General features: G+C 44.8%; 2 protein-coding genes and 1 non-coding gene across 3 annotated transcripts in view; 1 reads left to right on the top strand and 2 right to left on the bottom strand.

Annotated features, from left to right (window-relative positions):
- LOC144484582 (uncharacterized) overlaps window positions 1-19,738 on the bottom strand; it is a 102,325-nt gene extending 82,587 nt beyond the window's left edge. Inside the window, exons 1-3 of the mRNA XM_078203064.1 lie at window positions 19,719-19,738; window positions 17,815-19,150; window positions 6,971-7,290 (exon numbers count right to left, since the gene is read on the bottom strand). Of these exons, the coding sequence (XP_078059190.1) occupies window positions 6,971-7,290; window positions 17,815-19,089 (1,595 nt within the window). The 5' untranslated portion in view covers window positions 19,090-19,150; window positions 19,719-19,738. The remainder of the gene's footprint in view (window positions 1-6,970; window positions 7,291-17,814; window positions 19,151-19,718) is intronic.
- Window positions 2,486-2,558, bottom strand: trnak-cuu (transfer RNA lysine (anticodon CUU)). The gene has a single exon. It is a non-coding gene; the product is annotated as a tRNA-Lys (tRNA).
- A 210-nt stretch (window positions 19,739-19,948) lies between the features above and the next one.
- On the top strand, window positions 19,949-24,515 carry LOC144484587 (uncharacterized). Its single transcript, XM_078203067.1, has 2 exons — window positions 19,949-20,056; window positions 21,488-24,515. Exon 2 carries the CDS (start codon window positions 21,677-21,679, stop codon window positions 23,015-23,017), a length of 1,341 nt encoding a protein of 446 aa, XP_078059193.1. The 5' UTR covers window positions 19,949-20,056; window positions 21,488-21,676; the 3' UTR covers window positions 23,018-24,515.
- Window positions 24,516-25,383: the final 868 nt, after the last annotated feature.

Raw genomic sequence — 25,383 nt, 5'->3', positions numbered from 1 at the left:
TGAAGAAACACGATTTGTGTCCAGAACATTGTGAACATCCCTTTACTCTGGTTGTCTTTGATCCTCAAGTCATTTTCTGTTTGTTTTAACCATGTTCTGTTTCATTAATAAACTTTTATCAGTAAAAATATTTGATTGTTCTGGACATTTCCTGATGAGATTGATGCACTTTAGGGAAAGCGGGTGAGAGGGGTTGGCAGGCTCTTTAACAGAAAGTGAGTCCCTCTAAGGTAATTGGCAAAGGAGCCAGAGGGGGAGATGGGATTTTATTTTTGACACAGCGATGTTAGAAAATGGGGTTCAGGGAGTCAATTAACCCTTTCTCCCCTTTTCCCAAACTCTGAAATGATTCCCAGTGATAACCCTTATTGGTGACAGTGGTTAGATTTTATTCAGGATCAATAAGAGCTGACACAGGCTAATGTCTGAGCAGTCGTATCAAAGTGCAGCAGCATTACCATTACACTCTGGGTAGAAGCAGCATCTCCACGGAAATGCTCCCTGCTCTGCACCAGATGCCATGGCACCAGTCAATGCAATATGTAAAACCTCGACAAATCTCTGTGCTCGGGGAATCCCTTCTTATACTTTTTTACATCACAAAGACTATGGAGACTGATTTTACCCAATCATTGCCCGGCTAACATTTGAACGGACCAATTACAAAACGTGTCATTGAACCATCTGTACCCGCACAAGCCACGTCAAACTCTCAAACAATTGTCTTCCCACGCTCCGTCCCTGGTACAGGGAGTCAGCATTCCCATGCCAAGCAGTGAAAACATGGTGGCCTTGACACCCAGGTGTCATCCAGGATTCAAGGCACTCCTGTTTTCTCTGTCCTCTGGGAGCTGTTTATCTCCCTGCTCCCACACAGCAAGTCGTCTGTTCTCAGCTCTGCTGGATTTCTGTTGAAGTTTGGCCCCTTTTACACCTTTCAGATCAATAAAACATTTGGTTAATGACCCAAACCACAATTTCCCATCCTGTCACCTGTCAACCATCCTTACCCAGAGTGTAATCACAACAGGAATAAAAACAGGAGAAGTGTAACAATCAAATTCAAAATCAATGCACAGCCAGTCACAGAATTTAACCTAATGTTCACTAATTAGCAAGAAAACCCAAAGTAGGGGGTCCCCCAGGATTCTTATAGTCCACACCTTGAGGGGGGAGAACTCTCTCTCTGATCCCTCACTCAATTTCACTCTGTTATTTTCCAGTTCTGTTCTGGCCCCGCCTGGGGTAACATCTAATCGATCTTTCCTACCACTGAAGGAGCACCGTGAGTTCTAGGTTACTTGTACATAAGGACAGATGCTTCAAGCAACAGATCAAGCATGGATGTAAAAGATTCTCCAGCTCTCTCTTTACCCCTGTCCAAATTGTGGACAGTTCTTATTCAGTATTATTTCTTCCAAGCCCTTAATTGTCCCAATCTATAATATTATCCATTTTACTTTAACTTTCACTCACTTTGTGTCCATGTGCAGTGTGTTTAATTGGATCCTGATTGTTTTGAACTCAGTTTCTCTCTGGAGTGTGTGTCAATGCCTTGATGATGTCACAATGTTGTCTCAATGCCCTGGCCACATTCACCATTTCATCTCCTGCTGTGTCTCAAGTAGCTGTGTGTGTTTGGGACCCGCTCTTCACTCCATCTCACCATGAATTTAGGCTTGCTATTTTTCACATGTAACAAATCACATCTGTACACTCACTCCGGTATCCCAAAATCATGTCACACATTCTTAACTCTCAGATGTGTTGATGAAAAGATCAATGTATCTGTCTTTCTTATCTCCTCCTGTTATAGTGCTGATATTTCATATAATGGCTGGGCTTTCAAATGTGGATTTCTTTTTAACAGAGTTCATGGACAATGATAAAAGTTCCAAGAGAAAGTGATCCACCTCTTCATCCCATCTCACGTTTTAGAGGTGTTGATGGAAAGGAGGTCATTGATATTGTGAAATATCATAAGAATAAAAAATCTACCAATTCAGACAATACTGAGATGTCAATCATTAAGCAGGTTATTGATTGTGGAGTAAAACCATTGACATATTTGCAACCGGTCTTTTCAAACTGGGCTATTTCCCTGTAAAATGAAAATATACTAAGTTACTCCATGGTTTAAAGCTGGTGGTAAACATAGAAGAAACCCTACAGTGCAGAAAGAGGCCATTCGGCCCATCGAGTCTGCACCGACCACAATCCCACCCAGGCCCTACCCCCATATCCCTACACATTTACCCACTAATCCCTCTAACCTACGCATCTCAGGACACTAAGGGGCAATTTTAGCATGGCCAATAAACCTAACCCGCACATCTTTGGACTGTGGGAGGAAACCCATGCAGACACGAGGAGAATGTGCAAACTCCACACAGACAGTGACGCAAGCCGGGAATCGAACCCAGGTCCCTGGAGCTGTGAAGCAGCAGTGCTAACCACTGTGCTACCCTGCTGCCCCAAACAACAACTCCCAACGTGGGGCTCGAACCCACGACCCTGAGATTAAGAGTCTCACGTTCTACCGACTGAGCTAGCCGGGCATATTATACTACATGATTATACTAATTTCAGGAGAGTGTGTTCACTTTTCTCATTTTGCAGAGAAAAGAGAAGTCATTTGCTAAATGGTCTGATAATTCCATTGCTCAATGTAACTCACTGTGTAATAGTCAGACCAAGTCGGTCTATCTCACTATCACTGATGGAATTTGTGGAGAAAATGACGAATGCTGTGGACAAAAAGACAATTTACAATAGAGGTTTTTACTGATCTTACACAGATTTTGATACAATTGACCGTGGAATATTACTTAAAACACTGGAAACAAGGGATTAGGGGAGTAGTGAATAAGTGGCTCAGAAGTTATTTGGAAAATCTCAACAATTTGTAACAGTCGATGATGTGAATCAGATTTTGTGAATATTCTGTGTGGAGTTTCACAGGGATCTGTTTTGGGCCTTAAATTGTTTATTTTATATATTAATGACATTTGGAATGTATCAAAGTTATTACAATTAGTTTTGTTTGCAGATGATGCCAATATGTTTTATTCTGGGTGGGATCTTCAAGAGCTTATTGAAATTGTTAGTGCTGAATTGGAGAAAATAAAAATATTGTTTGTCAAAAATGAATTGTGACCGACTCTGAGTGGAACGAAGTTTATGTTATTTGGTGAAGTAAATCCCTTGGTTAATATAATAAACAATGTCAACATTTACAAAAATAGAAGAGGGGTCAGACCCCTCTGATGAAGGGTCATCTAGACTCGAAACGTTGGCTCTATTCTCTCCCCACAGACAATGTCAACATTTATTTATTCATGGGATGTGGGTGTCACTGGGACAGCATTTATTGCCCATTCCTAATTGTCCTTGAACTGAGAGGGCAATTAAAGGTAACCATGTTGCTGTGGATCTGGAGTTACATGTTGGTCAGACCAGATAAGGTTGGCAGATTTGCTTCCCTAAAGGACATCAATAAACCAGATGGGCATTTATGACAATCGACAATAATTTCTAATCATCATTAGACATTTAATCCCAGATTTTCATCTAATTTATATTTCACCAGTTGCCACAATAGGATTCGAACCTGGGTCCCCAGAGCATTACCCTGAGTCTCTGGGCCACTCGTCCTGTGACACTGCCACTACACCATCGCCTCCCCAATATGGAAATATAGTTCTGGGTGTTCTCCTAGACCATATATTTTGTTGGGAACCACATATACAATATATTAAAACAAAATAATCAAAGAGTATTGAAATTCTGAGTAAAACTAAATTTATCATGGAAGCCCTACAGTGCAGAAGGAGGCCATTCGGCCCATCGAGTCTGCACCGACCACAATTCCACCCAGACCCTACCCCCATATCCCTACATATTTACCCGCTAATCCCTCAAACCTACACATCTCAGGACCCTAAGGGGCAATTTTTAGCATGGCCAATCAACCTAACCCGCACATCTTTGGACTGTGGGAGGAAACCGGAGCACCGGGAGGAAACCCACGCAGACACGAGGAGAATGTGCAAACTCCACACAGACAGTGACCCGAGCCGGGAATCGAACCCGGGACCCTGGAGCTGTGAAGCAGCAGTGCTAACCACTGTGCTACCGTGCCGCCCATATTGGATCTGCAGTCATTGCATATTTTGTATTGTTCATTTGAAATGATTCTTCAGAGGTTTGGGGAAACGTTATAAAGCATGAATATTTGGGCGACATGGCGGCACTGTGGTTAGCAGTGCTGCCTCTCAGTGCCAGGGACCCAGGTTTGATTCCTGGCTTGGGTCACTGTGTGGAGTCAGCACGTTCTCCCTGCGCCTGCGTGGATTTCCTCCGGGTGCTCCGGTTTCCTCCTACTGTCCGAAAGACGTGCTGGTTAGGTGCATTGGCCATGCTAAATTCTCCCTCAGTGTAGCTGAACAGGTGCCGGAGTGTGGTGACTGGGGGATTTTCATTAACTTCATTTCAGTGTTAATGTAAGTCTACTTGTGACACTAATAAATAAACATCAAACTTTAACTTTATTAATCCGATCTACATGTTACAGAAAAAAGCCAAATGAATAGTAATAAAGTGAATTTTCAAGAACTTAGCAACAAATTGTTTATAAAATGTCCAGGTTTTAAAGTTTAGGAAGTCAGTTGAACTGAAAACTGCAATGATTTTGGATGAAGCAAAAAATGAATCTTTGCCTGAAAATTTGCAAAGAAACTGTTGACTTTAAGGGATGATGATCATGAATTAAATAGAAAAAAACAAGTTTAAAAAATGTTATGTTTGTACAACTTTGAAGTCTGTGTATATTTCAGTTTGTGGATGAATCTTTGGAATGCTTTGGGTGAAGATTTGAAAATATGTGTAAATACAGCTTTAAAACAATGTATAAGCTTCAAATGTTAGTTTATATAAAGTCATGGAATTAAATAATGGTATTATCTATGAGTTTAATAGAAATACTATTTGAATAATCACAATAATTAGAAAATTATGTGACTGGGAAATGGGAATGATGAAGTATTTGATCTGTATTTGTGAAAAGGAGTTGAGATTTATAAGTTTATACTTTTTCCTAGTCCTTTTTGATCAGGTGTTTATTTTATTTATGGGCAGTGCAATATAGTATCTTAGTGCGGCACGGTGGCACAGTGGTTAGCACTGCTGCCTCACGGCACCAGGGACCCATGGCCAGTTCCCGGCTTGGGTGACTGTCTGTGCAGAGTCTGCATGTTCTCCCCGTGTCTGCGTGGGTTTCATCCAGGTGCTCCGGTTTCCTCCCATAGTCCAAAGGACGTGCTGGTAAGGCACATTGGCCATGCTAAATTCTCCCTCAGTCTCCCCAAACAGGCGCTGGGTTGTGGCAACTAAAGGACTTTCACAGTAACTTCATTGCAGTGTTAATGTAAGCCTGTTTGTCACACTAGTAAATAAATATACTATTATAGTGTCATGTTCAAAATAAAAAAATCAGTTCAGTGTAACATAGGTAAGGGGCCCATTAAATACTCCCACAAGAGACCTCACACCTTTACCATTTCTTATCTTGACCCAAACCGATCCTTCATCCTGATCTTTCAGGCTAAGGTGGTAGCTCTGTACTGAACTAATGTCATCGTTAATTAATGGGAGAGATCCTATCACCTTTTCCTAGCTTCCTGCCATTCCATTATGTCAAATACCCTTCAATATTTAGATCCCAGCCTAGGTCACCTTTCAACTAAGTCTCTGTAATGTCTATCAGGACACACACATTTATCTCTATCCGCCCTGACAATTCATCCTTTTTGTTATAAATGCTGTGTGCATTTTCAGAGATTCAATAATCTAATAGGGATTTAATGTGAAACCTCTTTACCAGCGAGTGGTGAGACTGTAGAACTCACTATTACAGCGAGTGGTTGAGGTGAACAGCATGAATACATTGAAGGGGAAGCTGGATACATACCTGAGGGAGAAAGGAATAGAAGGATATGCTGATGGGGGGAGATGACGAGGGGGAGGCTCATGTGGAGCATAAATACTGACACAGACCAATTGAGCCAACTGGCCTGGCCCTGTGCTGTAGACTCAATGGAACAGAGACAAATGTATTTATTTTAGATCTACCTGTAGCGTTAGGAAAAACACTATTTACTATCCAGAATAAAATAAATATCTTTCATCAGCTTTTGTGGATCATTTCAGTGGAAATGTGCTCTCCCAGGCTCAAAGAACATCAGCCCACTGGAAGCAAAGTCATGAGACCGGCCAGTCCAGCAGAAAGAAACCGTCCGACCCTCCCACTTCACCTACTGTCAGAATGAACGTGGTTCAGTTCTGGGTGTGATTAATAGCAGCAATAACAGCAGAATCCAATGCTTGTAATCGTTTGTGAATTCGCTGGTGTCTCAGCAGGTGGGATGATCGTGTGAATCCCTTTCCACATTCATTGCAGGCAAACAGCCTCTCCCCAGTGTGAAGTCGCTGGTGCGTCAGCAGGTTAGATAATCGATTGAATCCCTTCTGACACACAAAGCAGTTAAATGGCCTCTCCCCAGTGTGAACTCGCTGGTGTGAAATAAAGTTGGACGAATCACTGAATCCCTTGCCACACACTGAGCAGGTGAACGGCCTCTCCCCGGTGTGGACTCGCTGGTGTGTCTGCAGACTGGATGCCTGACTAAATCCCTTTCCACACAGAAAGCAGGTGAATGGCCTCTCCCCAGTGTGAGTTCGCTGGTGTGAAAATAGGTTGGATGAATCACTGAATCCTTTACCACACTCAAAGCAGGTGAAGGAAGCCTCCCCAGTGTGAAGTTGCTGGTGTCTCAGCAGGTTGGCGGAGTTACTGAATCCCTTCTCACACACACAGCAGGGAAATGGCCTCTCTCCGGTGTGAACTCGCTGGTGTGAATACAGGTTGGATGACTGAGCAAATCCTTTACCACACATGGAGCAGATAAATGGCCTCTCCCCAGTGTGAACTCTCTGGTGTGTCTGCAGTGTGGATGAATCGCTGAATCCCTTCTCACACATGGGGCAAGTGAATGGCCTCTCTCCATTGTGAACTCGCTGGTGTATCAGCAAGTGCGATGACTGAGTGAATACCTTCCCACAATCAGAGCAGGTGAATGGCTTCTCCCCGGTGTGAACTCGCTGGTGTGTCAGCAAGATCGATAACCGAGTGAATCCTTTCCCACAATTGGAGCAGGTGAATGGCCTCTCCCCGGTGTGACTGCGTCGATGAATTTCCAGCACTGATGGGGAACGGAATGACTTTTCACAGTCCTCACATTTCCATGCTTTTTCCATGATCTGAGTGTCTTTCTGTCTCTCCTGCAGTTTTCACAATATGTGCACTGGAACACCGTCACTCGGGTTGCACGGGCCTCGATGCTTTTCTGTTCACACCAATGGTTCACCCAACTCAAGCAGATAAACGTTTCTTCTTCCAGATTCAAACCGATGACATTCAGCTCCCATGAATTGAGTGAATGTTAGATCTTGACATTTCTATCAGCAAATCATCTCCTTCTAATATCCTGTAAAAAGAATTTACAAAAGTCATCACTGTCAGAACAAGATAGAAATTCAGATCAGACAATTCTAGTTCCTGTGGAACACTGCAAAGGATGTCAATGTCTTTAAGAGAGAGAGAAACCTGGGCCAACCTTTCCAGAGTCTGCAGCCTCCCTGGATTCACTTTCTTTCCCTTCAGTTGCTGCAAGTCCCCAATTTCCCCCAGAATGAGAAAAGAAATGGAAAGGGGGAAACATTGATTTCCTCCCAGATGTTGCCCAGAGGAGGGAGTTTGAGTCTGAATCTGAATCAATCGAGCTTCCGCATTGTGACGTCACAATGGAGCCCTGCCTGAATCAGCCAACAGGAATCAGTCTCTTCCACAATGACGTCATGGGGTGCCAGTGCGCAGGCCCGGGCGCGCGGACACGGAAGTCCCGCCCCCACCCATTGTTCCCCTCCCCCTGCACCTCCTCCAGCCAAGGTTTCCAGGTAACCGGCTGGCGGCTCCGGCCAGAGCGAGAAGCCTCTTGGTGATCACCCCCTCCCCCCGGCCTGGGACTGCGCATGTCCAGTGGAGAGGCGACACTGCGCATGAGCGGGGCAGCCCGCCTTCTGACCTTCGTGCTGAGGTGTTGACCAATGGGAAAAGACCGGAAGGACTCTGGTCCTTCAGCCAATCGGGCTTTGTGATACTCAGATTGAGGTGCACAACAGACTGAAACTTCCTCCTGTCTCTACCATTTGTGAGTGAAACACTTTCTTTCATCCCCCTTTCCATTTCTTTTCTCATTCTGGGGGTAATTGGGGACTTGCAGCAACTGAAGGGAGAGGAAGTGAATCCAGGGAGGCTGCAGATTCTGGAAAGGTTGCCCCAGGTCTCTCTCTCTTCAAGACATTGACATCCTTTCGCTCTCTCAGTCTGACACATTTATTTGTCTGGGTAAAAGGATGGTCTCTTTCCTAATGTTCACAATTAAAGAGATGGTTTCTCCAGGATAGGCTGACATTTAAATTAAGATAGGACAGAGATACGTCTAGTCTTGTAATATGGTACAGATTAGATATATTATTTGTAACAAAATACATTAATTATTTCTAATCTTGTATTATCCTACTGTAGCTACAATATGCATTTCCAGTCAGCGTCATTACGACACAAGGTGTCCATTCAGTAATTTGAGCCTATGCTAACACTCTGTAGGACAATCCAGTCACTCCCATTCCTTCTCTACATCCCCAGTCCCCCTACAGGTTATTTCCTTCAAGTGGCCCCCCCCCCCCCCCACCCCCCCCAATTTCATTCTGAAATTATTCACCTTCTCTGCTTCCATCAAGCTGGTAGGCAGAGAGTTTCAGGTCAGCAACACTAGCTGTCGAAATAAAATACTCCCTCACAGCCCTATGTATCTCTAATCATGTAATAGAGAACTGTATAATTATACATCATAGTGTTATTGGGTATGTATTAAATACAGCAGAATGTGAATAGAGAGTGTGTGGTCCAGATATTTACGGCCTTCGATAAATGAGAGAGGAATGAATGTTCCTTAGCAATTAAAATTCTGTTCTGAATTTCTAACCTGTACTGTCACTGATAACGTTTGTAAACTCTTTTACAATATATTAGGGGAGGAGGTATCGCAGACAGAACTCTCAAAGCAGATAGCACATCAGGATCTGACAGAGTCACTCCATTCATCGGGAGCTGAATATCATCAATCTTGAATCTTAAAGGAGAAATGTTTGTCCTTTTTGTCTGCTGTGAAAGATTTTAACATCAGTGTGACTGGAACAGTACAGAGAATGATACCTGAGTGAGAGTGTACAATGCAGTGACTGTGAAAGGATCTTTAATCAGTTACATTGGCTGAAGCAACATCACACCATTCACAGCAGGGAGAGACTGCACACTGGTTGTATGTGTGAACGAGGCTTCAACTGATTGTCAAACCTGGAGAGACACAAGGACATTGACACCATGGAGAAACCATGGAAATGTGGGGATTGTGGGAAACGTTTTTGTTGCCCGAGTCACCTGGAAATTCATCGACGTTGTCACACAGGGGAAAGGCCGTTCACCTGCCCTGTTTGTGGGAAGGGATTCAGTAATTCATCCATTTTACAGACACACCAGCGAATTCACACTGGAGAGAGACCATTTGTCTGTCCTAATTGTGGGAAGGGATTCACCCAGTTATCCCACCTGCAGTCACACCAGCGAATTCACACTGGGGAGCGACCATTCACTTGCTCTGTGTGTGGGAAGGAATTCAGTAATTCATCCATCCTGCGGACGCACAAACGAGTTCACACTGGGGAGAAGCCATTCTCCTGTTCTGAATGTGAGAAGCAATTCAGTCATTCGTCTGACCTCAGGAAACACGAGCGAGTTCATGCCGGGCTGAGGCCGTTCATCTGCTCCCAATGCAGGAAGCGATTCAGTGATTCATCTGACCTGAGGAGACACCAGCGAGTTCACACTGGGGAGAGGCCGTTCACCTGCTCTGATTGTGGGAAGGGATTCACTCAATTATCGAACATGCGGACACACCAGCGAGTTCACAAGTGATTACAGGTGTTGGATTCTGCTGTTAATCACACTCAGGACAGAACCATGTTCATTCTGACAGTTTGGGAAGTGGGAGGGTCGGAGGGTTTCTTTCTGCTGGACTGGCCGGTCTCACAACTTTGCTTCCAGTGGGCTAAATTTCTTTGAGCCTGAGAGAGTACATTTCCACCGAAAGGATTCACAAATGCTGTTGAAAAACATTTATTTTATCCTCGGTGGTAAATAATGTTTTTCCCATCACTACAGGTAGATCGAAAGTAAATACAGAAAGAACTGGAAAAACACAGCAGGTCTGGCAGCATCCGTGGAGAGAGAAACAGAGTTAACGTTTCATGTCCAATGTAACTCTACCTCAGAACTAAAGAGAGGGAGAAATGTGATGGGTTTGATTCTGGTGAGAAATGGAGGAGGGTCAGGTGGAACAAAATGGAAAGTTAGGGATTGGTTAGAGGTCGGATGAGAATAAATGACAAAAACATCCTGGAACAAAAGGCAAAGGGAGAGGTAATGGTTGTGGTAAAGGAACTGTTTGGGAGAATGAACTCAGAAGAATCATTCAACACTTAAGCCTGATTGAATCGACAAACAGTTAATTGAGTATTTATTCTGGGGATGAAGGGGATGACAAATGAGGAGAGATTAAGCAGTTTGGACTATACTCGCTGGAGTTTAGAAGGATGAGCGGGATCTAATCGAAGGACATAAAATGTTAAAAGCGATTGATAAAGTAAATGTAGAGCAAATGTTTCCTCTTATGGGACAATCTAGAACAAGAGGTCACAGGTATAGGTTGCGAGGCTATAGATTTAAAACTGAGATGAGGAGCTTCTCAGAGGATGGTGAATTTGTGGAACTCGCTGCCACATAGCGAGGTGGTGTCTGAATCATTGAATTGTTTCAAGAGGAAGATAGACATATTTCTGATAAAAAGAAAGGGAAAGATGGATATGGGGAACAGGTGGGGAAGTGGATTTGAGACCAGGGAGAGATCAGCCATGATCTGATTGAAAGGCGGAGCAGGCTCGAAGGGCTGAACTTGCCTCCTTCTGCTCCTAATTTTGGTCCCCTTACTTGCGAAAGGATTGGCCTTGGAGGGAGTGCAGAGAAGGTTCACCAGGTTGATACCGGAGTTGAGGGGTGTAAATTATGAGGAGAGATTGAGCAGATTGGGTTTGTACTCGTTGGAGTTTAGAAGGTTGCGGGGTGATCGTACAGAGGCATATAAAATAATGAAGGGGCTGGATAGGGTAGAAGTGGAGAGATTCTTTCCACTTAGAAAGGAAGCTGGAACTAGAGGGCACAGCCTCAAAATAAAGGGGGGTCAGTTTAGGACAGAGTTGAGGAGGAACTTCTTCTCTCAGAGGTGGTGAATCTCTGGAATTCTCTGCCCACTGAAGTGGTGGAGGCTATCTCGTTGAATATGTTTAAATCACGGAGAGATGGATTCCTGATCGGTAAGGGAATTAGGGGTTATAGGGACCAGGCGGGTAAGTGGAACTGATCCACTTCAGATCAGCCATGATCGTATTGAATGGCAGGGCAGGCTCGAGGGGCTAGATGCCTACTCCTGCTCCTATTTCTTATGTTCTTATGTTCTTATAAGCTGCAGGAAAGGATGTCCCGAGGCATGGTACATTGGGGAGACAATGCAGATGTTACGACAACGGATGAATGAACACCGCTCGACAATCACCAGGCAGGAGTGTTCTCTTCCTGTCGGGAAACACTTCAGCAGTCACGGGCACTCAGCCTCTGATCTTCGGGTAAGCGTTCTCCAAGGCAGCCTTCACAATACACGATAACGCAGAATCGCTGCGCAAAAACTGATAGCCAAGTTCCGCACACGAGGACGGCCTAAACCGGGATCTTGGGTTCATGTCACACTATCTGTAACCCCCACGACTTGCCTGGACTTGCAAAATCTCAGTAACTGTCCTGGCTGGAGACAATACACATCTCTTTAACCTGTGCTTAACCCTCTCTCCACTCACATTGTCTATACCTGTAAAGACTTGATTACCTGTAAAGACTCGCATTCCAACCATCATCTTGTAAATTGAGTCTGTCTCGATGTATGCCTTGTTTGTGAACAGAACTCTTCACTCACCTGAAGAAGAAGGAACACTCCGAAATCTTGTGCTACCAAATAAACCTGTTGGACTTTAACCTGGTGTTGTCAGACTTCTTACTGGGTTCAATCGCACAGTCACTGGTTCCTCTCTCTGTCCCTGATGCTGATTATTCACTCTTTTACAGAATGATACAGCACAAATAGAAACCATTTGGCTCATTATGTCTGTACTGGCTCTCTGGAAGATCTATCCAATTAATTCCACAGCCAGAACAATGTATATCTGCTGTAGTATTCTGAGGCCTGAATGGAAAAAGTTTTCCAGTCGGATAGTTCTCAGACACAATCAGCCCTGTGGAAAGATTGATTGCCTAATTCATTGAGAAGATATAAAGTGCCCATTAAGCAGATAAAGTGCCTGGCAGAGTTTAATTGTATATTTCTGCAGACCCCAAATACTGCAGTGACATTATCCTGAAGGGCCAATGGTTGAATTATGGAATTACAAAGAAAAAGCATTCACGTCCTGAATCTTCATAATTATTACTTGGCTGGGATGTTTCAGTATGAAAGAATCCTACGTCTCAGTCAGGCAAAAGGGGTCATGTCCAATGGACCTGTTAAAGACAAATAACTATTACATTGCACTGGGGTTTATGCGATCAGGTGTTGGTTTTATGAACAAGGTTTGTATCAGAGTGGAGCTGTGTGTTTGATTCTCCACAACAATTGTAGTATCCTTACTAAATATCCACCACAATCGCAACAGTTAGCCCAGAACTCTGAGGTTATTGCGGTCACAGCCCTTCAAACTGTTACCGATATAATCACCAAATATTCTGAAAGCTACGTTGGTTGTAATTCCCTCAGAAAACCTACCCCTCTGGGGGAGGAAACACAGCTTCTCCACAGCAGAAAGGAAACCACTGCTCACCACTCCAAACTCTGAATGATTGGGAATGTTACTGGATGTCCAGGATAAATTGCTATTTGCCAGGTGAAGGTAGATCAGCAGCAGGAGTTAGTGAAGGGAGTGATGGTAATAACCAAGCAGACTGACTCACCAGGAAAGCTGCTCTCGAGGAGATTCCATGGGATCCACCCAAAACACAATCATTGGGACCGGTACGACAGACTCCAGTTAAATGTCATTTAAAAACTTGTCAGGACACTGACCTAAGATGACTGTGGGTAAAAAGGGTTGGCACCATAGAGAAAACTTTCCCTCATCATTCACAGCAAGTAAGGACTCACTCATCTGACACAATGAAGTTTTCTTTCACAAATATGGTTTAACTTTGACTTCAGTCACAACTCGATGGCTTAGAAAGGAATTAGTATATTTGATGGATCAAAGCAAGGCGTATTTCTTGTTTTTTGACTCCTCAATATTATACAACATGATCATACTATCAGTGGCTGAGGATGTATCAGAATGTCCATCAGCACCTGAAGCTGTGCCTCATGTGTTCAAACTAATCAGATTCTGCAAAATGCATTGTCCCAATTAACATGTTCCACATTATTGATGTTCCCTGGGAAACACTGCAGCTTGATTATACCGGCCCACTCTCCACACTAAGAGGAGGAGACTGGTAGATCCTGCTAATTACAGCTATGTTTACCTGGTGGATTGAAACCTTTCCTGTTTGTAAAAATGATGCAGACACAATAGCTAAAATCCTGGATGAGGCTTCCTGAAATGGATGGAGAATGACAATAGTTCTCATTTCACAGCAGAAATAGTGTAATAGCTCTCCAAAAGAAAAAATCCAGAAGAATAATTTTGAAAAAAAGTTGATTAATTTCATATTTATCCAGTTGAGTTCGGATGGTTATTACTGTCAGAAACAAAACCTGACTCTCAGAATGAACATTGTTCAGTCCAACTGGGTGGCATGGTGGCACTGTGGCTCGCACTGCTGCCTCACAGCATCAGGGACTGGGTGCGATTCCCGGCTTGGGTCACTGTCTTGTGGAGTCAGCACGTTCTCCCCGTGTCTGCGTAGGTTTCCTCCGGGTGCTCTGGTTTCCTCCCACATTCCAAAAGATGTGCTGGTTCGGTGCATTGCCCACGCTAAATTCTCCCAAATTCAGTGTACCTGAACAGGCAAATTTAGCAACCATACCTTCAATTCCTTCATCTGAGTCATTGATATAAATGGTAAAAAGGTTGAGGTCCCAGCATTGATCCCTGTGGCACACCGCTCATCACATCCAGCCAACTAGAAAAAGACCCATTTATGCCAATCCTGTTTCCTGTTAATGAGCCAATCTTCTTTCCGTGCCAATATGTTATCATTCCCCCCGCCCCACTAGGAACTTTCATTTTCCACAATAACCTTTGATGTGATAGCTTATAAATGCATTCTGGAAATCTCAGTACATTCACCTTTCTGCACCTTTGGTTCCCCTTTATCCACAGCACATGTGACTCCTTCAAAGAACTGAAAAAATAGGTTGAATATGATTTCCCTTTCTCAAAACAATGTTGACTCTCCTTCATAGCCTGGATTTTTCTCACTGCCATGCTGTAACATATTTAGTAATAGCTTCTAACATTTTTCCTACGGCATGTTAAGTTAACTGTCCTGTAGTTTCCTGCTTTTTGTCTCTCTCCTTCTTTGAATAAAGGAGTTACATTTGCAACTTTCTAATCGAATGGAACTTCCACCAAAACCAGAGAATTTTGGAAAATTAAAACAATGCATCAACTATCTCACCCCAGTCGTTTCTACCCCTCTTCAGCTAAAGAACAGCCAAATGGCCTCAAACGTCAGCTCTTTCTCCCTCCACAGGTGCTGCCAAACCTGATGACTCTTTCGAACATTTTCAGTTTTTATTTCAGATTTTCAGTATCTGCAATACTTTGCTTTTATCTCACGAGCTGCTTCTTTTCAGAGCCGAGAATGAAGTCCATCAGGGTCCGGGATTTGTCAGCCCACAGCTCCAACTATTTGCTCAGTACCACTTCATAAGTGACAGCAGTTTTCCTGAGTTCCTCTCTCCCTTCCACACCCCGATAAGATATTACTTCTATCCTCGATACTATCGGGTAGAGTACTAAACTATAGTGAAGACTGATACAAAGTACCTGTTGAATTCATCTGTCACCTCCTCACTTTCCATTATTAATTCCCCGGAATCACTTTCTCTTGGACCAACATTCACTTGGATAACTCTTTTTTTATTCAAATATCCAGAGAAATGTTTACAGAACAAAGAGAATTACAGCACAGGAACAAGCCCTTCTGCCCTCCATGGCCCTGCACCGACCATGCTGCCTCACTGAACTAAAACCCCTACACTTCCAGGGACCATATCCCTCTATTTCCATCCGATTCATGTAAAACTCAAGATGCCCCTTAAAAGTCACTATCGTATCCGCTTCCACTCCCTCCCCCGGCAACGAGTTCCAGGCACCCACTACTCTCTGCGTAAAAAATCTGCCTCGTACATCTCCTTTAAACCTTGCCCCTCGCAGCTTAAACCTGTGCCCCCTGGTCATTGACTCTTCCACCCGGGAAAAAGCTTCTGACTATCCACTCTGTCCATGACCCTCATAATCTTGTAGACTTCTATCAGGTCGCCCCTCAACCTCCGTCGCTCCAGTGAGAACAAACCAAGGTTCTCCAACCTTTCCTCATAGATAATGCCCTCCATACCAGGCAACATCCTGGTAAATCTTTTCTGTACCCTCTCCAAAGCCTCCATATCCTTCTGGTAGTGTGGCGAACAGAATTGAACACTATATTCCAAGTGCAGCCTAACTAAGGTTCTATAAAGCTGCAACATAATTTGCCAATTTTTAAACTCAATACCCCGGCCGATGAAGGTAAACATGCTGTATGCCTTCTTGACTACCTTCTCCACCTGCATTGCCACTTTCAGTGACCTGTGTACCTGTACACCCAGATCCCTTTGCCTATCAATACTCTTAAAGGTTCTGCCATTTACTGTATATTTCCTATGTATATTAGACCTTCCAAAATGCATTACCTCACATTTGTCTGGATTAAACTCCATCTGCCATTTCTCCACCCAAGTCTCCAACTGATCTATATCCTGCTGTATCCTCTGATGGTCCTCATTGCTATCCGCAAATCCACCAACCTTTGTGTCGTTCGCAAACTTACCAATCAATCCAGTTACATTTTCCTCCAAATCATTTACATATATTAGAAACAGCAAAGGTCCCAGCACTGATCCCTGAGGAACGCCACTTGTCACAGCCCTCCATTCAGAAATGCACCCTTCCACTGCTACCCTCTGTCTTCTTTGACCACGCCAGTTTTGTACCCACCTTGCCAGCTCACCTCTGATCCCATGCGACTTCACCTTCTGCACCAGTCTGCCATGAGGGACCTTGTCAAAGGCCTGACTGAAGTCCATGTAGACAACATCCACTGCCCTACCCTCATCAATCATCTTCGTCACTTCCCCGAAATACTCGATCAAGTTCGTGAGACATGACCTCCCCTTCACAAAACCATGTTGCCTCTCACTAATACGTCCACTTATTTCCAAGTGGGAATAAATCCTGTCTCGAAGAATCCTCTCCAATAATTTCCCTATCACTGATGTAAGGCTCACCGGCCTGTAATTACCCGGATTATTCTTGCTACCCTTCTTAAACAAAGGAACAACATTGGCTTTTCTCCAATCCTCTGGGACCTCCCCGGTAGCCAATGAGGATACAAAGATTTCTAATTTACTATCCATCTTTATATTTCTAGCTGCCTTTCTCTCGTACTCCAATTCTTCTCCTTATTTAATCTTTTTATCATTCTTTGCTGTTTATATTCTGTCTAGTTTTCTGACCTGCCACCCATCTTTGTGCAATTGTTTACTTTTTTCTTTAAGTTTTATACTATCTTTAACTTTTTTAGTGAACCACGGATGGTGGATCCTCCCCTTGGAATTTTTCTTCTTCACTGGAATGTATCTGTTCTGGGTTTTCTGAAATAACCCTTTCAAATCTGCCACTGCACCTCTATTGACCTGTTCCTTAACCTCATTTGCCAGTTCACTTACATTGAACATAGTTCGGTCCTCGATGTGATTAACAGGAAAGTCCAATCACTGTGGTTAGTTGTAAACTCGCTGGTGACTCAGCAGTGTGGATGACCGAGTGAATCTCTTCCAAAACTCAGGGCAGTTAAATGGTTTCTCCCCAATGTGATCAGCTCAGAAGACTGAGTGAATCCCTTCCCACACTCAGAGTGGGTGAATGGCCTTCCCCCAGTGTGAGTGCGCCACTGAGTTTCCAGCTCTGACGGGTAACTGAGTCTCTCCTCACAGTCTCACATTTCCATGGTCTCTCGCTAATGTGACTGTGGTTGTAAACGGTGCTGTTTCCTTCCAGGTTCAAAAATCTCTGCTTTTCATGTTACGATAAATTGTGTGGCTCCATCCAATCCTGATCTGATGTTTTGTGTGAGTTTCCTGACCCCAAATCCTTCATTCTCAGACCAACAATATTAACACCTACAGCAGGGCTGGAGTCACTTTTCAATTCAGCAGAAACAGACCCAAATGAACATGGTTCAGTCTGAATATGATTCACAGCAAAATTCAATCACAATAGTTCCTTGTGAATTCGCTGGTGTTTCAGCAGATTTGATGACTGACTGAATCCCTTCCCACACACAGAGCAAGTGAACGGCTTCTCCCCAGTGTGAACTCGTTGGTGACCCTGCAACGTGTGTGAGTGAGCAAAGTCCTTCCCACATTGGGAACAAGTGAACATCCTCTCCCCAGTGTGAATCCGTTGGTGTATTGCTAGGTTGGATGATTGACTGAATCCCTTCCCACACTGGGAACAGATGAATGGTCTCTCCCCAGTGTGAACTCGCTGATGTGTCCACAGATTGCCTGAGTGTGCAAATCCCTTCCCACACTGGGAGCAGCTGAAAGGCTTCTCCCCAGTGTGAGTTCGCTGGTGTGCCAGCAGGTGAGATGAGTCAGTGAATCGCTTCCCACACTGGGAGCAAGTTAACGGCCTCTCCCCAGTGTGAACTCGCAGGTGTATCAGGAGGTTGGATGAGCGAGCAAATCCCTTCCCACACTGGGAGCAAGTGAATGGCTTTTCCCCAGTGTGAACTCGCTGGTGTAATGATAGGTTAGATGACTGACTGAATGCCTTCCCACAAACAGAACAGCTGAATGGTCTCTCCCCAGTGTGGGTCCTCTGGTGTATGTGTAAGCTGGATGACTGAGTGAATCCCTTCCCACACTGGGAGCAGATGAACGGCCTCTCCCCAGTGTGAATTCGCTGGTGTGTCAGCAGGTTGGCTGAGAGCGCGAATCTCTTCCCACATTGAGAACAGCTGAATGGCCTCTCCCCATTGTGAACGTGCTGGTGTTTTGTTAGCATGGATGATGCTTTGAAGCCCTTCCCACACACAGCGCAAGTGAATGGTCTGTCCTCACTGTGAATTCGCTGGTGTTTTGCTAGGTTTGATGATTGATTGAATCCCTTCCCACACACAGAGCAGGTGAATGGTTTCTCCCCCGTGTGAGTTCGCTTGTGCAATGCTAGGCTGAATGACCGATTGAATGCCTTCCCACACAGAGAGCAGGTGAATGGCCTCTCCTCAGTGTGAGTCCTCTGGTGTATATGTAAACTGGATGACTGAGTGAATCCTTTCCCACAGTGGGAGCAGGTGAATGGCCTCTCCCCTGTGTGACTACGTTGATGAATTTCCAGCAAGGATGGGGATTTGAATCCCTTCTCACAGTCCCCACATTTCCACAGTTTCTCTCTGTTGTGACTGCAATTATGTTCCGAAAGGTCAGATGATTGGCTGAAGTCTTGTCCACACACAGAACATGTGTACAGTTTCTCTCCACTGTGAATAGTGCTATTTTCTTCCATGTTCAAAATGCAATGATATTCAGGGTACAATAAATTGGCCGACTCCATAAGGTGCTGATACCAGGCTTGGTTTCAGTTTCCAAACTGCAAATCCTCCTCTTCTAATACCCTGTGAAATTGAATTAAAACAGAAAAAGGGAGTGAGAGAGAACCCACAAAAACACAAAGGCAGGTTGTGAAATTGAGCTGAATGAACCTGGTAATTTGTGGGGACAGCACTAGGAAAAAGTGACCATGAAAACTGCTGGATTGTCAAAACACCCAATTGATTTCCTAATGTCCTTCAGGGAAGGGAACCTGCCATCCAGTCTGGGCACTATGGGAAAAGACAGAGAGAAATAGGAGAGATCGGGAATGAAGGAGAGGGATTTTATACATCTACAACTCAATGAGAACATTGATAGAATCTCCCAAACCCTCAACTTCCACCACCTCGAAGGACCAAGATAGCAGGTAAATGTGAGCATCATCAACTCCAAGTTCCCCTCCAACTCATATCCTGACTTGTCTGATATCCAGTACTAAAAAACAGAAATTTCTTTCAAAAAATACTGGGAAAACTGAACCCATTGTGTTCAGCCCCCACTACATTTCCGGGGTTTGGGTTTGAACAACATGTTTACAAAGCCTCTCCACCCACCCGCCACATTTATCATTCCCCGCGCGCCGCCCTCTACCTCGTATTGATCTCGCTTCCAAATTAAAACCGTCCGCCTCTCCGTCGCCATTACCGGCACTGCGCATGCTTCATGTCCCGCCCTTTATTCACTCCGATTGGTTGGAGGACCAGCCGCTCCCGCTCGGTCCTCCAGCCACGCCCCCTCTTCCTATTGGCCCGGAGCTGCCGTCAATCAGCCCCCGGGCATTGTGATGTGGAGCATGCGCAGTGTGTGTATGCAGCCAGTGAGTAAGTGCCGGGTGAGCGGGAAGGATGGCGTCGGAGGGAAAGGTTTAGAAATCAGTGGTGTCGGCCACAAAAACCAGAACAGAGGCGGTCGTGTTAAATATCAAGCGGGTGAGTAACGTCTGAGAGCGGAAGGGAGCTGGAGCCGGTGGGTGTGTGCCGATGTTTCAGATAATCCTCGATAGAGGCCGCAATCCCGGAATGAGAAGCAGCCGGTTCCACGGTTGGAAGACCCGGATACCGACCGCCATCTTTGTAGGAGGCAATGTGTAGAAAAGCGCATGCGTAGCGCCATCTTTATCAGTAGCAGTGCACCAGCGCGCGTGCGCAGTGCTCCCTTCAGCAGGCGGACTGAGTGATGGATTTTGGAAACTCTTTTACAAGGGGATGGTTTACACACAGCAAACTCAAATCAAGAGAATTATTTGTCTCTTCTGAATGGAATTAGCAGTCAGAATGTTTGTTGATCTATCTAATACTGGGAACCATGAACACACAAACTTCTTATTGTTGTGTTCTCTACCTGAAGGCTGGTCTGACCAAAGTGTCAGGATCTCCGCCATGGGTCGGGCAAAGAGGCAGAACCCAAATTCACCCCAGCCAGAATGGGGATTGAACCCCGTGCTGTCGGCACCAATCTGATCCACACCGGCCAGCTAGACCCCACAAGGAACCAGGCTGCAGTGGCAACAGAAACTTTTATATCCGCTACCCGTGGAGCCATGGATAGTGATGGGAGAGGCTCCAAATTATTTCCATCATATGACTGACCAGGAATCTCTCCCGCTCTTATTGTCTATCATTGGTGTATGTTCAAAGGGCAGCATGGTGGCACAGTGGTTAGCACTGCTGCCTCACAGCGCCAGGGATCCAGGTTCGATTCCCGGCCCGGGTCACTGTCTGTGTGGCGTTTGCACATTCTCCCTGTGTCTGCGTGGGTTTCCTCCGGGTGCTCTGGTTTCCTCCCACAGTCCAAAGATGTGAAAGTTAGGTGCATTGGCCATGCTAAATTGCCCTTTAGTATCAGGGGGACTAGCCTGGGTCAATGCCTGGGGATAGGGCAAGGGTGGGATTGTGGTTGGTGCAGACACGATGGGCCGAATGGCCTCTTTCCGCACTAGTGATTCTATGAATGATTTACAGTTTGGCCACATTATGAACACACCTTCCTCGGCCATGTACTCTGAGTGGGACTGGAAACCAGAGCTTCTGACTCAGAAGAAGGGTCACTCCCCACTGCACCACATCTTCACAGTGCACAATCCAGACTAATAAATCCAACAGGAAAACAGGAGACATTTCTTTTCACAAACAGTTGTTAAAATGTGGAACTGACTGGAAGTAGTTGAGACAGATAACTTAGATTTTTTCAAAAGGAAACGAGATGAGAATGAGAGAAAAGTAAAGCTGAAAGGCTGAGACGAGGTTAGCAGAATGGGAGGAGACTCGTGTGGAGTAGAAACTCCGTACAGACTAGATTGCCCGAATGGCCTGTTTGTGTATTATATAGTCTATGTAATTCTTCGTGAAATTATTTTGCAGGGTAATGGAAGAGGAGGATTTGCAGTCAGGAAAAACAAACCAAACTTTGTGTCACAATTGGAAAGTCAATTCGTCAGGATGTGAAGATTTGTACACCTGAAGGGATTTAATTGACTGTCTCAGCAGGAAGCTGGTGAGAGTCTGTAAACCTGCTCTTCCTGTGGGGAGGGATTGATACAGCTGGAAAACATGCTGACACGACAGCGAACTCGCAATAGTGAGAGTCCGTTCACCTGCTCCGTGTGTGGGAAGAAATTCATGTGTTCGTCCAACCTGCTGGCTCACCAACTCGATCACATTATTCAGAAGCCTCTTCAAAGCTCTGACTCTGGGGACAGCGTTGAAACGCCTGAGGAACAGATCCAACACCAGCTCCTTCACACTGACGAGAGACCGTTCAGCTGCTCCCACTGCGGGAAGAGGTTCAGCCAGTCCTCCCGCCTTGCAGAGCACCAGCTCCTTCACACACACGAGAGACCGTTCAGCTGCTCTCACTGTGGGGAGTCGTTCAGCAACTCAGTGCATCTCACTGAGCACCAGCAAGTTCACACCAAGGACAGGCCATTCAGCTGCTCCCAGTGTGGGAAGAGATTCTCTCAGTCCTCCCACTACACTGAGCACCAGCTCATTCATTCTGATGAGAGAAGTTTTAAATGCTCAGAGTGTGAGAAGACCTTTAAAACGAACAATAGTCTCCTGAGACACCAGTGCACTCACAGTGGGGAGAGGCCGTTCCCGTGCTCTGTGTGTGGGAAGAGATTCAATTATTCATTCCACCTTCTGAGGCACAAACTTGTTCACACGGGGGAGAAACCATTCACCTGCTCCGAGTGTGGGAATGGATACACTCGCTCATCTCATCTTGTGATTCACCAACGAATTCACACCGGAGAAAGGCCGTTCACCTGCTCCAAGTGTGGGAGGGGATTCACTCGTTCAACGCACCTTGTGATGCACAAGCGGATTCACATTGGGGAGAGGCCATTCTCTTGCTCTGTGTGTGGGAAGAGATTCACTCAGTCATCCGCCCTGCGCACACACAAGCGAGTTCACACCGGGGAGAGGCCGTTCACCTGCTTCGTGTGTGGGAAGAGTTTCCCTCGTTTGTCCCATGTTGTGATACACGAGCGGGTTCACACCGGGGAGAGGCCGTACATTTGTCATGTGTGCGGGAGGGCCTTTACTTGTTTACACCACGTGCAGAAACACCAGCTTGTTCACACCGGGGAGAAGGCCTTCATCTGCTCCGTGTGTGGGAAGCGTTTCCCTGAGTTCTCCAGCCTCCAGAGACACGAACGCATCCACACTGGGGAGAAGCCCTTCACCTGCTGTGTGTGTGGGAAGGGATTTGTTCAGTCGTTCGACCTGGTTAAACACCGGCGAGTTCACACTAGGAAGAAGCTGCTCACCTGCTCTGTGTGTGAGAAGAGATTTACTCGGACATCCCGCCTGCTGAGACACCAGAAACTTCACATCTTACCGACAAAGCTGGACTCTGCTGTTGCTGCTGAGAATCACACCCAGGACTGAACCTTTTCTCCTTTCTAACTCGAGATTATTTCAGTCTCATACCTTCAATTACTCTCATGGACAAGTCCCAGCTCCCCATACCTTCCAGAGTGTCTCTCCCAGCCTCGAGATCCAGGGAAGATTTCAGTAACATTCCTGGGATCAATGAACACAAAACACAGTTTGTGAATCACTTTCAGCTACTGGGCTCAGTGTGTGTCTCACAGGATCTCACTCACCTTCAATATGTGAATGGAATGTCATGTCTGCAAACCGGGTTTAAACTGAATTTGATTTGATTTATTATAGTCACATGTATTAGTATTGTTTCTTGCACGCTATACAGACAAAGCATACCGTACATAGAGTACATAGGGGGAAAGGAATGATTTGATTTATTGTCACATGTATTGGGATACAGTGAAAAGTATTGTTTCTTGTGAACTATACAGACAAACATCCTGTTCACAAAGTACAAAGGGGAGAAGGAAAGAAGAAGATGTCCAATATAATATTACAGTCATAGCTAGGGTGTGGAGAAAGATCAGCTTAATATGTGATAGGACCATTCAGAAGTCTGATGGCAGCAGGGAAAAAGCTGTTCTTGACTCGGTTGGTACGTGATCTCAGACTTTTGTACGTGACCTCAGACTTTTGTATCTTTTTCCTGATGGAAGAAGGTGGAAGAGAGAATGTTCAGGGTGCGTGGGGTCCTTGATTATGCTGGCTGCTTTTCTGAGGCCATGGGAAGTGTAGACAGAGTCACTGGATGGGAGGCTGGTTTGCGTGATGGACTGGGCTACATTCCCAACTCTTTGTGGTTTCTTGTGGTCTTGGTCAGAGCAGGAGCCATACCAAGCTGTGATATAACCAGGAAGAATGCTTTCTATGGTGCATCTGTAAAAGTTGATGAGAGTCGTAGCCTTTTAGATCAGAGCTGAGGAGAAGGGAGTTCTGAATTGACTGTATTATCTCTGTTCTCCAGATCGAATTCCTGTTTTAAAAATGTAATGGTATTTTATTCAAGAAACACATTCACAGCCCAAAGACTTAACTGCTGTGTAACTTACGTCAAAGATTCATAAAATTAAAGATACAACAGTGGAAATATGTGACAATCCTGTAATAACAATAAACAAATTGATCAGGTAACAGGAAAGTGGTGGACATGATATTAAAAGAAGGAACATTGAATTAAAGTTACAGACCAATACACCATTCCTATGTTACAGGCTCTGAAATGCATATAAATTTTATCATTTCAGTACTTCGTTGAGCACTGGAACCATGTGAGGAATTACTCTGTCTGTATTATTGCAGCGCAGTTAATAAAGTCAGTAAAAGACAATCTGTTGTTGGGAATTTGATTATCTGGTGTTTGAAACCACAAGATTCAAATATTTAGAGTCAACAAGATGAACAAGGAAATACATCAGGGCCCAAAACTCCAGCTGGATATTCACAGGAGAAAGTCTGTTATTTAATACCTCAAGTGGACAGAAGAAAGATCTGAACTAAAAACCCTCCAATCATTTGTAAACATGTTTCAAATGCTGAGAGATTTCAACAGTGAGTTTCCATCACATTGAAGTCAATGGAAGGTGAGAGATGGTTAAAGGTTCCAGACAGAAATGTAACTTGATGTTTCCATTGCCTTACATTGGTAGATTCAGGAATTCACACTAACATTTTAAATCTCTACTTTTTTCAGACTGGAAACTTAAACCTGCCGTTTCACTCAGTCAGGAACAGATCCCAGTTTTACACCAATCTCTGATTTGACAGCATGTTTCCAGCAATCACTGTTGTTCTTCCTGACTCTAAACACAGTTGTAAAGGAGCTTTTGTTCCATGTCTAGGAGCTCTGAAACATGGAAGAGAGCGACTGAGACACATTTCTTACACACCTCGGGATTAACCCACATGTTCAATCCTAACTGCAGCATTAGCCAAATCCAACTCCTGCACTCATTTGTGAACTCACTGGTGTCTCAGTAGGTTGGATGATGCAGCGAGTCCCTTTCCCACACACAGAGCAGGCGAATGCGCCCTCCTCAGTGTGAACTTGCTCATACGCCAGCAGCTCAGATGAGTCAGCAAATTCCTTCCCTCACCTGGAGCATCTGAACAGCCTCTCCCCGAATGAACTTGCTGGTGTGCCGACAGACTGGATAACTGAGTAAATCCATCTCCACAAATGGAGAAGGTGAAAGTTCTCTCCTCAGTGTGACTGTGTTGATCATTTCCCAGTTGAAACGGGTAAATGAATCACATCCCTCAATCCCCATATGTCCATGCTTTCTCCATGGTGCTGGTGTCCTTGTGTCTCTTCAGGTTGGATGATCAGTCAAAGCTTCATCCACACACACAACACGTATACAGTCTCT

Source organism: Mustelus asterias, unplaced genomic scaffold (assembly GCF_964213995.1).
Source record: "Mustelus asterias unplaced genomic scaffold, sMusAst1.hap1.1 HAP1_SCAFFOLD_116, whole genome shotgun sequence".
NCBI classification, from domain to species: Eukaryota; Metazoa; Chordata; class Chondrichthyes; order Carcharhiniformes; family Triakidae; genus Mustelus; species Mustelus asterias.
Note: the sequence above shows the minus strand (reverse complement) of the source record. Positions and strands in the feature narration are given on the sequence as shown.

Coding starts and splice junctions, on each gene's coding strand:
- LOC144484587 (XM_078203067.1), top strand. CDS start 21,677: ATGCTGACACGACAGCGAACTCGCAATAGTGAGAGTCCGTTCACCTGC.